The 16618-nt window shown below is 41.0% G+C and overlaps 1 protein-coding gene across 3 annotated transcripts in view; it reads right to left on the bottom strand.

The window, feature by feature from the left end:
* The window catches only part of GALNT17 (polypeptide N-acetylgalactosaminyltransferase 17), a 417411-nt gene that overhangs the window by 249055 nt on the left and 151738 nt on the right, over positions 1-16618 (bottom strand). For all 3 annotated transcript variants that reach the window (XM_070412838.1, XM_070412839.1, XM_070412840.1), the window contains exon 2: positions 14266-14449. In XM_070412838.1, the coding sequence (XP_070268939.1) occupies positions 14266-14449 (184 nt within the window). The remainder of the gene's footprint in view (positions 1-14265; positions 14450-16618) is intronic.

Genomic DNA, 16618 nt, shown 5'->3' with positions numbered 1-16618 from the left:
GTCATGTTATGAATAGGACTGTGTTACTAAAAACCTCATTTGTGACCCTATAACATTTGAGAGTTATGAGGAGCTCAGTATTCTTATCAAGGGTCAAGTGTACAACAAGGTGCTGCCCATGGAGGAATATCACATTACTTCCCTGTCTCAACTGTACCATTAAAGGGATTTTCACGGAATAATAATTTGCAGTACATCTACTTGAAGCAATTTTGTATTTATTTATTCAATTGAATTATTTATGTTATTCATAATGAAATGAAATTCAAAAAGCACTGGTTCCATCACATTTTCCTTTGCTTTCATTTGGTTTCCTGCATATGACTATTTTTATGCAAATGAGGTTTTGATGACATTAAACATTTTCTACTGATTTTCCAAGAACAAATATGTTCTCTCCATATGCCACCGTCTTCATTTTCCTGCATCCATCCTCAAAGCTCTGTTGGCTGATCAGAATTTCTTCTAAATTAACTCCGAGGGCATTCCATCTGTAATACTGATGAACCTGTCTTCCTCTGCAGTGCCCATGTAGCACTCCCATTAATACCTGAATTTAGCCCATTTTGCCCATTCCACCAGGAGCCTTACTTATCCCCCCCAGCTCTAACAGCGCTGTAAATCTCACCTTGTTACAAAGCATCCTGTCAATACCCTGCTCTACTCACAGAGCAAAAACAATGAGGAACCCCCCACGTAAAAAAAAGGCGTTGTGGCTGCACAGACATTTGCCTTATCTTCAGGGCTAAGGAACAATTGTTTTCAGGACAAATCAGCAAATCAGAGTGGAATTCGGCAGGTTGCCTACCCTTGGGCTTTCTTGTAGGGGTGTGTGTGTGTGTGTGTGTGTGTGTGTGTGTTTGTGTGTGTTTTACCTTAGATGTACAGGGCAGGCAGAGTAACCCCCTAGAAATATAAGATCACAGGTTTCAAGTCTAGAGTCTCCAGTAACCAGCATTATAGAAATTTTTGATTGCTCCATGAGCTGTTCTCCTACAGTTCTAAAGTGCCTACAATCCTGACATAAGGCAGCAAAGGGCTACAGAATCAAGGACAACATTTATGCAAATTCCAACGCTGGTTTGATTTAAGGTTCTAAGAATCCCATTTTCCATGAACACATCTACATTTGGGAAACATTATTTGGGGGAACATGAATTTGGAACTCAATGACCCTGGAGGTTGTGAACAGGCCACGGAGCAGATCCATTTGCATAGACCAGACAAGGTGCACACTGGTTTCTATCCACTGATTTCAAGTTTCTCATGCAAGAAATTGAAAGTTGTCCAGAAAGCTCTCTAGAACAGAAATGGAGGGGTATCTTTTCCGTGGCCTCACTTTAATGCATTTATATGAGAATCCTCTCAGGTCCCAATAAAAGACTGAATTAATTTTGCCAACTCATAAACTTTTAGGCCCAGGCTGACACTGCCTCTAGCAAGAAGCTGGCATCCTTTCTTAAAAATGAGGGAAATCTTTGACCCCCATCATGTTTAAGGTGCCTCTTGCACTGCAAATAGTGTCTTAGCTTCATATTTCTCTTCCTATTCTACATCTCTGTGTTGGAGACACCCCAGAGAGTTATCAACCATTTCATGGGGTATAATAAAATTCTAAAAGGCAAATAATTCAAAATGAGCTGGATTTCTATTAACTTTCATTTGTTAAAATAAATGGATGAACGTGAGTTGGGAAGAAACAGGTGGGGAGGGAGGGAAGTGACACAAGCTGAGCCACCAACAAAGGACAGGAACTTCCCCAAGTGTGGGAAACCCTGCCCTGACCTTACTTTCTCTTCCACCTGCCTCCTGGAGAATCTCAGAAGATGGTGGGGTCCCAGGATGCTCACATTTTAAAATTAAGAATCACTCACGGACCTTGGAAAAATATAGATGCACTGCTTCTGCTCTGGTCTACCATCTCTGTAGCAGCCCACTGCTTCTGCTCTGGTCTACCATCTCTGTAGCAGCCCACTGCTTCTGCTCTGGTCTACCATCTCTGTAGCAGCCCACTGCTTCTGCTCTGGTCTACCATCTCTGTAGCAGCCCACTGCTTCTGTTCTGGTCTACCATCTCTGTAGCAGCCCACTGCTTCTGCTCTGGTCTACCATCTCTGTAGCAGCCCTGTTGATTCAAATGCAAGGATCCTATTGCCCAAACCACCACAGGCCTGCAAGCTCTCAATCTTGTGGGACATTGGGGTCACCTGGGGAGCTTCTTAAAAATAATTTAATATGGATGCTTGGGGCCCACTCCCAGAGATTCTGGTTTGCTTACTCTGGGGTAGAGTCTGGGCAGCCCAACCTTCAGAGCTCCCCAGATGATTTCAATGCCCAGCTGAGACTGAGGACCATAGGTGTAGGGAGAGCAGGGATGCGAGCCCTATAGGAGCTTCTACCTTTTACTTTTCCAACTTCTGATACCTTTACCCAAAGATCATTCCATCCTCTTTGAATACTCATACAGTGGGGCCTTGACTTACGAGTTTAATTCGTCCAGTGACGGAGCTTGTAACTCAAATTACTCGTACGTCAAATCATAAAGTGAACGAGTGAGACACATGATGCTGGGCTGATGTTGTGGCGTTCACTGTGACGTTCGCTGTGCCAACTAGCGGTGGGGTATCTGAAGCTGGCTCGTAACCCGAATTTTAGCTCGCAACTCAAAGCAAAAAATCGGCCGAGAAACGGCTCATATCTCGAAAAAAGGTTCCCCTCGAAAGATGTGAACCTTGGGACACTCGTAAGTCAAGGCCCCACTGTATTTACTCCAAGGTTCACATCTTTTCATAGCAGGCAGGAAATGATAATGAAAACTGAGCCATTCACTCTTGACTATGACAGTTGGGGATATTAAGACAGGAGCATCTGATTGAGGTAACAAAGGGTTTCTTTCTGCTGCCCAGATCCCAGAACAGCTTGCAAGAAGGAGGAGCAGTCCCTTCACCCCCTCCCAGCCACGCCCGCCCGAGCTTTGGAGGCCCAGTCAAGCTCCACCTTGGAGCAGCTTCACCAAAAGTCTCCAAAATCAAAACTTCACTGAGTACACAGGCCTCTGCAGGCAAGGCCACCACTGAATGATGCCCAATCTTTCCCTCCTGACCTTCTCAGAGGTTCTCAACACACAGAAGTAATTCACAGGAAGTGGCCAAAACTTCAGACCAGGAACTCTGTTGGGCTCGGCAATCTACATTATTAGAAAGCCCCACAGACTGCCCTTTGAGAAAAAGCACTCTATAATGTGCTTTTTAATATTCAGTCCTTTTCATGAAAAAATTATTTTCATATGTGGGAAAATAATTTCAATGTGTGAAAAAGTAGAGCATACATTGTACTGCTTTTGGTCTAACCACTATTGACGATGGCAGAGAAGCAGAGGAGGCAGCTGGCCCCATCCCGCTGGCTTTCCCAAGTGTCCGTGCCCTCAGGACATCTGGACTGACCTCCTTCACAAGGAAGCTGCTGTAAATCTCAAAGCCGAACCTCTGATCCAGCCCGGAAGAGCCTTAGGAAGTGAACATGCCCTTCCCAGGCACTCAGCACAGCCTGGTGTCTGTCTCAGGCCGGCTGCCTCGCACTTCAGAGCCAAGTTCAGGATAAGGAGTGTGAATTACCCTAGAGCCAAGTTTTCCATCTGAGTGAGACATGCAGTACTAACCCACTTTTCAGAGAGATACTTTCCTAAAGAATCTGTCATTCCATGCAGCGGATAAGAGGGATGTGTGGCAGAGGATCTCTAAAAATATTGCAGCTAATGTTTACTGTTCAGATGTTAATACAGGAGAAGGGCCGAGACTAATGCAGTTCACGTGTAACATTTTACTCCCCACAGCAATCCCGTAAAGTAGATATTATTACATCACCATTTCACATATGAGGAAACTGAGGCGCAGAAAGGTTATATAATTCTCCCAAAGGTCGCATAGCCAGTAAGAGGTGAAACTGGAATTAGAACAGAGTTCCAGGTCCATGCTCTTGACTTCTATGAAAAACTCTCTCATGAAGGTTTTTAAATGGTCCAGACATGCTTTTCAGATGTAGGGAGCTCACAAATGTGGGATCAACATTCACCCACAAACGTTTCAGGAATTATCATCCTCACATGTTAAAAGGGAAGGCACCCCTACCAGCACATTTCCCTTCACCCCCCAGCTGAATAAGGACCAGCTCTGACAAAATAAGTCCCCCTGGTTGTGCCTCTAGGTTAAATCAACTTTACAGTAATGTATTTCCTAAACATAATAGTATTTTTTTTAATTTGTTTTTCCTGAATTTTACAAAAAATACTCTATCCCTTAAAGAGGATTTCAACCATATCTATAACAATAAAAGCATAATATGCTAATTAGACCAGACATCCTTCTGGATGACCTTCTGGACAAAGCCGGAGCTGCAAGGGAAGCCCAGGTCTCAGGTGCCAGAGAGAAGCCAGTGCTGGCAGCCAGGGGAAGGCAGGCCTATTCTTGCACGAATTTTGTGCACTGGGCCTCTAGTTACACTGTAAGGCTATTTTAATGGGCAATAGTTAATCAAATTAGCCCTTGTGGTAATGGGATTCTGTTACAGCTGGAGGGGGTAAAGGCGCCAACAGAAGAAGACTAACTAAGGAAGCATATGTGCATGCACACATACACATAATTTCTCAGAGAAATGGTCCTGTCTTAAGACTCAGAATTTCTTCTTCTTCTGGTGATACCAGTGTGAAGTAGGAGGTTCCAGTCCACACATGGGAGGACAGGCAGGGGACCTAGTGTGGAGAGGGGCACAGGCCCTGAAGATACACACACACACACACACACACACACACACACACACACAGCTGGATCTAAATCTGGGCACCAGCACTTACTAAGCCTGTGACCTCAGGTAGGTTGCTCAACTTCTCCAAACTCCCCACCACTTTCCTCATTACAAAACAGAGATGGCAACAGCTACTTCAGAGAGCAGTTACATTTAAATGAGATCAATAAAACATGCAGCACAATGACAAACACATAAGAGGCAGTCAATAAGAGGGAATTATTATTTTGGTTAGTGAATCAGAGACACTCCTAAGCAGGCACCTATTTATCATTTCAACCAACAAGTATTTACAGGGTAGCTACCCTCTGTGCTGACTTCTGTGGAAAAGAAAGGTTAACACAGGATCCTTGGCCATCGTTAAGGTTCTTTCATTCTATATGAAAGCCAACTTATGACCCACAGCAATTTCCTGCCCAAGGAATGATTCAGAAAACAAATATACAGAAGAAGCCTAGTTGCAGCTTTAATGATCAGATGTTTCCTTTTCAGGGAGGAGGGAAAACTTGAGCTGGGTATTGACCGATGAGTAGATTCTTTCCGCTAAATTATATCTAACACCATAACTCACATAGGCACACAACTCACATATACACAGACTCAACCTAAAACACCCACTGGGCATGGATGACTCCAAAATCCCCATGGTCAGTCCAGCCATCATCCTGACCTCCAGACCCAAGCATGCAGCTGTCCGCTGGACATAACATGAAGATGGTCCACAGGCATCTCACGCTGCCTGTGTCCAAAGCAGGCACTGTTGGAATTTAACAGGTTAGAGTTTATGGCAATAAAGGGAAGAGGAGACTGTCTGAGTGAAGCAAAATGAATTCCAAAGAAACTTGACATCTGGATTTATAAGCACGAAGCCAAAGGAGAAATTGAAGATAACAGTAGTAGAAACTGTCCATAAATTACCCACGCAGGCTGGAAACAGGAGGCAAGCCATAAAATGTGTTCAGGGACCTCAGCAGTGGCTTTAATACACACAGATTTCTGTGCTGCTAGGGGTTCCTGCCCCACATTACAAAATAATTGGGCAAGCAGATCATTAATATGCCATTTTATGGTATGAGATGGTATATCTCAGCACAGGAAAGGAGTAGAGGTTTTTAAAGCCTTGCCTGGCTCCTGGTGTCACCAAATTTTACCTTCTGGCTCACACACACATAGCCAAATAATGAATGAAGCTGAAGAGATTCGTCTCCTGTTGTGACCTCAATAAATCTGTAACTATGGGGAACCCCGGCCAAGCAGAACGGCTATCTTCCCCACAAAACAAGTACCTCTGCAGGGGTCTACCTCCTGGTTAAGGAATTAACTCCCCCTTTGTCTCCCAAGCTAGAAATCTCTGATTGCACCTACTTCATCCATATCCAATTACTTGCCTCATCTTGCTGATCCTCCGAAAAATGTTCTTAAATCTAGCCATTCCACTCCACCTCCTCTTAGTCCCTGGTTTGTTACAGAGAAATAACTGCTGTGAAAGCCACACACTCATTATAAAACATCCGCTGTGTTATTAGAATTCCCTCTCTCTCTCCACGGTGCAGTGCCTCACACATAGCTGACACTCGGCACAGGTTGGGTGGATGGAGAAAAGACTTATATTTAGCCATCCTGCCATCAGCCTTTATCTCCTCTAAGCTATCCCCCACATGTCTCCCACAATTAGTCATAATTTTAAAAAATCAGAGGGTAACAATAATACCATCTTGCCTCACAGCCTTCATTGGTGTCCATTGAAATGATAAAATCTGTGCCTAACACAGGCTGGCACGTGAAGTGCTTTGCAGGGCTCCCCTTACCCCCAACCTCTTCCACAATTCACTCTAGAAACTAAGCTGAGCCGCAAGATTCTGTGCTGTTCCCCTACCCCCCAAATCCAAGATCATTTCCAGTACTCCTCCTGCACTCGCTCTTCTCTCTCAAATGCCCTAGATTCTCTTCGGAGGGAAAAATTCCCCCTCACCCTTAAGACCAAGGCCACCTCTGTGCCATCATTTGCTTCTCCCAGGAGGGTGCATTCCCTTGTCTTAGGTGCTAGGGCCCTCTGTGTGTAACCCCAGGACTGTGGACAGTGGCGGCCATCCCCTCTCTCAGATTTCCCAGGAAGCCCAAATGTGCTGTGCTCCTCTCCAGGCTGCCAGCACAGTGCCTGGCGGGTTGGAGGCTCCACTCAAAAGCCATCCTATATAATAAAAGCCTAATATGCTAAGTGTCTGGTCATCCAGTCATCCGTTCAACCAATCAAAGCATAATATGCTAATGATATGCTAAGGCCGCTCAACTGTTCGCCATGATGTGCACTGACCACCAGGGGGCAGACGCTTCAACCAGTAGGTTAGCTGCTGGGGTCTGACAGATCAGGACTGAGGGAGATGGGCCGGACATGCTCTGGAGCCTTCCTATGGTCCCTCCCTGGCTGGCCAACCTTCCGCATCCCTCCCCGGCCCCGATCGTGCACACAATCCGCGCTGAGGGACCCTACCTTCCCGAGTGCATGAATTTCGTGCACCAGGCCTCTAGTTTTTAATATTTTTTTTAAGAATGAAAGAAAAGAAATATATACCACAGTAGTTTTCTATCCGTTCATCCACTGATAGGCACTTAGGCTGGATTAGAAAACTGTGGTACATCTACACAATGGAATACTATGCTGCTGTAAAAAAGAAGGAGGTCTTACCATTTGCAACAGCATGGATGGTACTGGAGAGCATTGTGCTAAGCAAAATAAACCAGTCAGAGAAAGATAAACATCACATGATCTCACTCATTTGTGGAATATAATTAACATCATAAACTGATGAACAAAAATAGATACAGAGACAAAGAAGCATGGAACAGACTGTTAAACTTCAGCGAGAAGGCAGGGGAGCATTGGGGGCGGGGGCAAGAGATCAACCAAATGACTTGTATGCATGCACATAAGTATAAACAATGGACACAGACACTAGGGGGGTGAGGGCGTGTGCCAGATGGGTAGGGGGAGGGCAGGGGGAGTTCAATAGGGGAAAAAGGAGACCTATGTTCTAGTATTTATAATACTTTAAACAATAAAAAAATAAACAATAAAAAATAAATATATATCAAAGGAAAAGCAAAAAAAAGTATTATCTTTAGCACCTCCAAATAAGAGAAAGAGGTATTTACAAAAATGTTTTTGAAAAGGCTGCTTTGAAACAGCGTGAGCAAACATTTTAAACAAAAGATACATACTGTGTACTTTCAAAATAAACTCTAGATAGATGGAGGAGTGAAATATGAGAGTCAGGGAACAGCCACACAGAGCAGAATATATTTATAAGTGTTCTGAGGGATGACATCTTCCTCAACTTTGAAGCAGTGAAGAAAGGAAAATGGAAGGATTGACAGTTTGGGATTCAAACAATTTAAAGTATCTGTCCAGTGGAAGGGAAAAAAAGTCACAAAATTAAAGTAAAAGCAGCATATTGGAAACCATTTGCATGAACTATGACAAGCAAATGGTTAATCCTACTACTGCCTAAAAATTCACTCATATTAATAAGAGAAACAAATTTCTCAGGAGTAGTCTAATAATAAAACAATAAGAATTAAATCAACATGAGATTTTGCATAAAATTTGCCATAGAATTTAAATCCTCTAAACATGGAAGAGCTTTTGGGGGGCTTCACAAGAAGAGTCTTGCCCATTGGGGTGCAATTTCTCCTGGGCCTGGACCTGCAAGGGAAGAAGAAAGCAGCCGCTCTGGCCCTGACAGCTGCCTCCCTACCCATCCCCAGGGCTCAAATATCAAAAAAGCAGCTTCTACAGGCAAGGCCTTTCCCACTCTTGGACAGCAAGGATTAACTTGCAATTAAAAAGATTAATTTGGTAATGTCTGCTATGAAGCCTACAATTTACAATGGTGCCCCTGGTCATCATGTGTGGCCTGTGGGCAAGCTCTCAAATTTATCTCTAATTTCCCCTTTAAATTCCTCCTTCACAGAGCAGCCCGAATCATCTAAAAAGGCAAATGTGGCCATGTCATCCAACTCTTTCTTCTACCCTACTTTCACCCTTCCTATCTTGTCCTTAAATTTTTGGTAGAGATTTACATGTATAGCTTAAACTTCTGTTTTATTAAAACAAAACATGTATAGTCTCATCCCACGTTTCTAATCTCCATTTCTTAATAACAATGATTGTGCTACTATTTCTTGATGTTTAAATTTTAGATATTTTCAATTAATTTTGTTTCTGAAGATTAAGATTTAATTTTCTTATATTACCCACTCACACCCTCATTCCTTCTCCTTCCTCTTGCAATATAGTTATATCATAATTAGTAGTTACACAATTATCCATTATTTACATTTGTATGACCATATTGTTTACAGCTGAGCCACAGACTGTATGGAATTGCAATTCCTTTCTTGAGAAAATTTTGTTTTGTTGTGTAGGTAATAATTGCTTTGCTTTTTCACAATTTTTTTTCTGTGACTATCACTAATTCAGTCCCCAACTTTTAGAAAGAATGGTTTAAAATATCTTCCAAAGACAACTAAAGAAAAAATAAACAAGTGGGACTACATCAAATTAAAGCTTCTACACAGCAAAAGAAACCATTAACAAAATAAAAAGGCAATCTAATGAATGAAAAAACTATTGCAAACCATATATCTGATAAGGAGTTAATTTCTAAAATATATTTTAAAAAGTCCTACAACTTAATAGCAAACACAAAAAATCTGGTTTAAAAATGAGCAGAGAATCTGAATTTTTCCAAAGAAGACATACAGATGGGCAACAGGTACCTGAAAAGATGCTCAATTGTAACTAATCATCAGAGAAATGCAAATCAAAACCACAATGAGATATCACTTCACACCTGTTAGAATGGCTATTTTAAAAAAGACAAAAAATAAATAATAAGTGTTGGTAAGGATGTGGAGGTAAGGCAACCCTTGGGCACTGTTGGTGGGGATGTAAATTGGTGCAGCCACTATGGAAAACAGTATAAATGTGCTTCAAAAAGCAAAACAGAACTACCATATGACCCAGAAATTCCACTTCTGGGTATTTACTGAAAGAAACCCAAAACACTAATTCAAAAAGATGTATGCACCCTCATGCTCATTGCAGCATCATTTACAATAGCCAAGATGGAAACCTAAGTGTCCATTGATAGGTGAGTAGAAAAATAATATGTGATACACATATACATACACACACACACACACACACACACACACGGGAATATTATTCGGCCATTATATTAGGTGATGTAAGTGAGAAAAAGATAAATACCATATGATCTCACTTACTAGTATATAAGGAATCTAACAACAACAATCTCCTATATATAGAAAAAAAAATTGGTGGTTGCCAGAGGCATGGGGTGGAGGGGTGGGAGAAATGGGTCAAGAGAGTTAAAAGATACAAATTTCTAGTTACAAAATAAATACGTCATGGAGTAGTAATGTACACCATGGTGACTACAGTTAATAATACTGTATTGCATATTTGAATGCTGCTAAAAGAGTCGGTCTTAAAGTTCTCATTATAAAAAAAAATTCTGTAGCTATTATGATGACAGATTTTAACTAGACTTATTGTGGTGATCATTTTGCAATGTCGACAAATATCAAATCATTATGCCTGAAATAAATAACATGTTGTATGTCAATTATACCTCAATAAAAATATTTTTTTAAATCTTAATACAGTAAAAAACAAAGTAATTAAACAATTATATCCCCCCCACCCCCTTGGTATACATTCCTCTTATATCCTTCTATCCTCCTGTCCTAATGTGAAATGGTTGATCCCTTGGCCTACAGGTTAACCTTGAAATGTTACCCTGGACAGCCCTTCATCATCTCTCTGGGATCTGCTTTTAGTATTCTCTTGTTTGAACCCATTTCCTCATTCCTATTATCATTCTCTTTCTTATTTTACTCCCTTGTTTTACTGGAGCATATACTTGAGTAGCTTCCTGAAAACAGATGCGGAGAAGGTAAACTTGTTGAGACCCTACATAAATGTAATGTATTTACTTTCTGCTTGCTCCTGGCACAAACTATTCTATGGTTAACTCTAGAATTCTAAGTTGAAAACGCTTTTTTAAAACTTGCCTCCTAGTTTTTACTGTTGCTACTGAAATCCAATACCAACTGTATTTGAGTCACTTTTCTCTCTGAAAGCATTTAGGACTTTCTCTTCATCCATGCTGATCTGAAATTTTTAATTTACATTTCTTAATCTGGGCTTAATTTATTCCCTTTCATTCATCATGTGGATACTGGATGGGACTTTCCAATTTGAAAACTCTAGAGTTCTGGGAAATTTTCCTGTATCATTTCTTTGATGATTTTCTTCTCTCTGTTTTCTCTGTTCCCTTCTGACATTCTTATTAGTTGATGTTGAACCTGCTGGACTGACCTAATTCTTTTCAAGTCTTTTCTCTCCTATTTTTTAATTTTTTCTGTCTTCCAGAAGACTTCCTCAATGCTGTCTTTCAACCTTTTATTACATTATTTCTTTCTATCTCATTTATAACTAACAAGATTTGTTTTTTATTCTCTGATTATTACTTTAACATAGCACTTGACTCTTGTTTTGCAAATAAAACACATTTCTATGTCATGACATGTTATCTCTATGTCATGAGTTATAAAGTTTGTAGTCTCTGTTTCCTCCAAATATGCTTTCTATTTTTGCTGTTGCTAAGGCCTTTCATAACAGAGACTCTCCTGAGATGTCTAGGGATCCTCGCTCTCATTTCTTATTTTAGATTAAAACAGTATGAATAGTTGGATGGAGCTTTACAACAGGCATAACTTACTAATAGTTCATGAGCAGAACCCAAACATTTTGGGAGTGTACCCCCAACTCTCATATCTATTGACCTTTTTCTTAAGCTAGATGGTTTCCTCAGAGTAATTTCTTCAAATACTTGACTGTGAAGTTATAAAAGCCTTGAGGGGTAATGAGGTTGAGAGTGCTTCCATTTAGTATGCAGCCTTATCCTCTGACCTAGGTTACACCTTATGAACTAAAGCCCAGAGTTCACCTTCTCCAGAGAGGAATCCTCTCATATTCCACTGGGTAGAAAAGAATAGACCAGTGATGGTGAACCTTTTGAGCTCGGTGTGTCAGCATTTTGAAAAACCCTAACTTAACTCTGGTGCCGTGTCACATATAGAAATTATTTTATCTTTGCAACCATATTAAAACAAAGATTTATATTTTTGATATTTATTTTATATATTTAAATGCCATTTAACAAAGAAAAATCAACCAAAAAAATGAGTTCGCGTGTCACCTCTGACACGCGTGACATAGGTTTGCCATCACTGGAATAGACTCTGGTTGTGCAGAGTTGGAGAAAGGATCCAAAGATCCAACTGCAATCCTTCTACTCAAATCTACCTCCCAGCCATCAGAAGTACCCAGAACTTCCCATTTCAGGGTCTCTGGCATCCTGAGGTATGATTAGGCTACATTCTTCTGCTCTTACCACCACTCTCCACCATATGCAGGCAGTTGGGTCTCAGCCTCATCCAGTTTGCTGTCAGTTACCTTTCATCCATCCTCTTGCCATCTTCTAAAACTTTGTAGGTGACTCTTCCCCACTGTCACTGTCTCTCTAGTTGTCCCTTAGACTAGGTTGCCATCTTCTCTAGTCTTTTACTTAGTGAAATTCCAGGAGTGACCAGAAATAAGTGGCATGCTCAAGCCACCATGCTAGGCTACAGAGCACTATGGACCTATACATTCTTCCCTGAGTACACCATTTTTTTTATTTGCACCCCTAACTCTGTTCCCCTGCCTGGTCTGCCCTTAACCGTCTCCCTTCTTCAATTTTCCAACCTTTATTGGTCCTTCAAAATTAAGCTCAGGCACCATCTTGAGCAGGAATATTTCCCATATACTCCCTGCACATGTTATGTATATCTCTGGCCTGATACACACCATACAGACCATATTGTGCTGAATTAATCTGCCCGCACATCTGTCTCCCTCCCTAGACAAATAGTAAGTAGGCAAGAACTGTGTCTTATCCAATGTCCTGCCTCTATCTAGTGTGGGGAAAAACATCTGGCACATAATAGGTGCTCACTAATATTTGTTCAACTGACCCATTTCCAGTAGCTTCATGTTGGGAGCATTTTCATTCTCATAGGAGTGAAAAGAATAGGACTCTGTTTATTTGCCAACGTCCAAATAAGGAAGGCTAATCAGAGAGTACCAGAAAATGAAAACAGCCAGATGTTTTTAAAAGCAAAAGTCCAGGAATACAAAACAGTTTCCAACAGAGGTGATGTATATTTTTCCTAGCGATTCAAATGAATATATGCTTATTAGGCAGGGAGAGAGAGTTAACAGGTTCCATGGTGAATCCTGCAATTTTAAATCCATTTAAGATAATTTTCTTTATCTCAAATCTATTTTTCTCAGTAACCAGGATACTTAACTGATTTGTAGAAAACTCATTTGAAAAAGAAATAATCTGCTCTAAACAAGGGCACACTCTGAATAGAAAAAGAAAGACACTACAAACCTAACAGGAAACGAAAAATCTTTTTGAGAGGCCAAGGCGGACTCCTGCTTAGAAAATAGGTTTTCCCTCCAGCATCTTGATTCTATGAGCAATTTCTTTTTTTCTATTTCACCCGGAGAAAACAAATAATTCTTAAATCTGAGGGCATAGAAAAAAGAACTTTCATAAGACAATCAAGATGCCAAAGAAACTGTTTAAATGGTAAGAATCTCAGACAAAAGAGTAGAAACAGCCATGGATGTACTTTCTTACCTATCAGCTTGGCAAAGCATCTTTTAAATGGCAGCACCCAGTTTTGGAATGGTCAATTAAAATTCTAAAAGGAGTAGAGGTTGCTGTAAACTTTTGGGAGGGAAATGTCACAATATGTGTCTAGAGCCTCCAAAAATATTCCTACAATGTGATCTAAGGATTATACTTTTAGAAATATGAATTAAAAAAATAAATATCTAATCAATACACATAAAAACTTGAATGGGAAGCTAGTCATCGAAGTGTTATTTATAATAATGAAAAATCAAAGTCCCAAACAATGGAAATAATTATCATTGCTAGTAACATCAGAAAATGCTCATGAAATAACGTTAAATGAAAAAAAAGAGGTAAAACAATATATCATATTCTCATAATCTGCAGAGAAAACAGACTTTACCAGTTGCTATCTCTAGGTAATGAGATCATGGTGATTTCTGATTTTTATTGAAAACTTTTTGTATTACAGACCTTTCTATACGTTTCTGGGTTGCTTTTATACAAACCAAATGTTTTATTTAGCTAATATTTCATAATCAACAGTACTCAGTTTATTGGTTGTGGAGGAGACTGAGATAAAAGCTCCCTCACGAGTTACAAATGACATCAGAAAATGTCACAGACTGGGGTCTTCGTCCACCCATAGGATCAAGGGATCTCCTCTGAATGACTGAACCAGAACTTACTTGGTGGGACGATAATCCGGAATGGAACGATCCAGCGAGATTTTTTCACTGAGGTAGGAATTGTAGCCATACTTCTCATGGGGTCCCTTGGCTTTTTCCTCTTCAGCTGGGGAAAGGGTAGCAGGAAGGCCCCCTTTGCCCCGCCCACCATAACCTTCAATGAGCCCAAGGGATTTGGATAAGCCTAGAAAAAGGAGGGGGAAAAAGAATTATTTGAAAACCACTATATCGTGATATGTCACTCAAGCTCAGATGCAGCTTCAATGGCAATTTTAACATTACCTGTCATGGAAAGAATTATGTTCTCACTTGATCAGTCTTGGGAATATGCTCTGAGCACATCTATACTGAGAACTGAGAGGAGGGGCAAGGCAAAGGTGAGTTGTGGGTTTAGGTCTTGTTACCTAAACCCTCTCCCTTTTTGAGAACTGGGGTCTATAAAAGAGACTGCCCGGAGTGGTAACTGAGGGGGATACAAGAAATGGGACAGAACGGGGGCTATTATTCATGCCTGTTTTCCTCTCTCCAAGGGGCTCTTACAACAAGGCTAGCAAGGCCCAGAGACACCCCATATAACACTAGATAAGAAGAGCTGGTAACAGGAAACTGCAAAAATGCAGGTGTTTTTACTTCATTTGAACAAAGAACGATATACAGATTGCTTTTATCGTGAGTTTAAAGAGTGTAACAGCCTGACACGGTTCTTTACTTAAAGGTTTTATTTAAATTTCATCTAAATGGCAAAGGAAATACAAAATGCTTGAGAATAAATTACAGCAGGAAAAAACCCATAAGGGTGATAACTGTGCCAAGTAGAGTAGGAGGCCCCGGCAACAAGCCTCACTGAGCAACTGCAAGTTCCCGGATGGTGGCGGCTTTACAACTATTGTCCCATCACACGATGAACATCTTCATGGGCAATTTTTAAATCCTAGAGCTATGGGAGGTTTTACTACTCAGCTACTTGGCCATTTCAAATGCCCAAGCTACTCAGTACACACACACACACACATACACACACACACACACACACACACACACTACACACACACGCACACACACACACATGCAGAACTATATCCACAAAAGTCTCACTGCTGCCACTGGTAGGAAAAACATGGACTAGGGTTGTAGATGGTTCCCTCAGCCTTCACAGTGGGCGGCCCACTTAGCCTAGGAGGATGCAACCTTTAAGGAATTCCATGCAAATCACAGACCCACAGGTCTGTTCCAGTCACATGGCCCTCTATCACATAATGGCAAGACTTGTATTCATTCCCTTTTCTGCTTTTCTAAAAACAGGTATTTATTTTCTGTAATACCAAGATTAAAAGGCAAAGGTTGAATGAATATCTCAGAGTTGAACTTAGTTGAAAATCATTTTTCTGCCTGAGAATCATCTCCACTGTTCTGTGGGAACCCTGACATCTTTCCTGCCTGCCACCATCCCAATACAGGCGCCAGCAACTGAGAATTTGATTACTGCAGCACCTCCTACCAGCTTCCTGGTCTTTAATCTCTCCTTCCACATTAATGTGCAATTCCAATGACATCACCTTCACCATGCTCAAAAAATCTACAAGAACTCTATCCATGTCGAGTATAAACACCTGAGTTGGGTTTTAAAATGACATTGTTAGGGGGATGTAGAATGGTGCAGGTACTTTGAAAAATAGTTTGACAGTTTCTCAAAATGCTAAATATACTTATCCTATGATTCAGCAAGTCCATTCCTAGGTATATGTCCCAAAGAAATGAAAATATATGCCTACACAAAAACTCGTACACGTATGTTCAAAGCAGCAGAATTCATATAACTAAATGTCCATTAACTGAAGAATGGATACATAAAATGTGGTATATCCATACTGCGGAAGCCACCACTTGCTGATACTGTCACGAGAGTGCACCAAGGAACGTGGAAGGCCGATGGGCCTTGGGCGTTAGCAGGGCTGAAGCTAAGCACAGATTGTTCGTGTTGAGATAGAGGTGGCTCAAGGCAATTCCCTAACCCCGTGGTCGGCAAACTGCGGCTCGCGAGCCACATGCGGCTCTTTGTCCCCTTGAGTGTGGCTCTTCCTAAGCCTTAGGAGTACCCTAATTAAGTTAATAACAATGTACCTACCTATATAGTTTAAGTTTAAAAAATTTGGCTCTCAAAAGAAATTTCAATCGTTGTACTGTTGATATTTGGCTCTGTTGACTAATGACTTTGCCAACCACTGCCCTAGCCTGATAATCCTTTTACTGTTTACCAAACTTTACCTTTGATACGCCTGTATGCATTGCTAAAGGGCAAAGATGTATTCAAGTAAATAAATAGCAGACCAGGCCAGAAGTCGGTGTGCCTCTT

This window comes from Myotis yumanensis, unplaced genomic scaffold (assembly GCF_028538775.1).
Source record: "Myotis yumanensis isolate MYYU_CA2020_CCGP unplaced genomic scaffold, mMyoYum1.0.hap1 SCAF_4, whole genome shotgun sequence".
NCBI lineage: Eukaryota > Metazoa > Chordata > Mammalia > Chiroptera > Vespertilionidae > Myotis > Myotis yumanensis.
The sequence above is the reverse complement of the archived record's forward strand: the minus strand, read 5'-3'. Positions and strand labels throughout refer to the sequence as shown.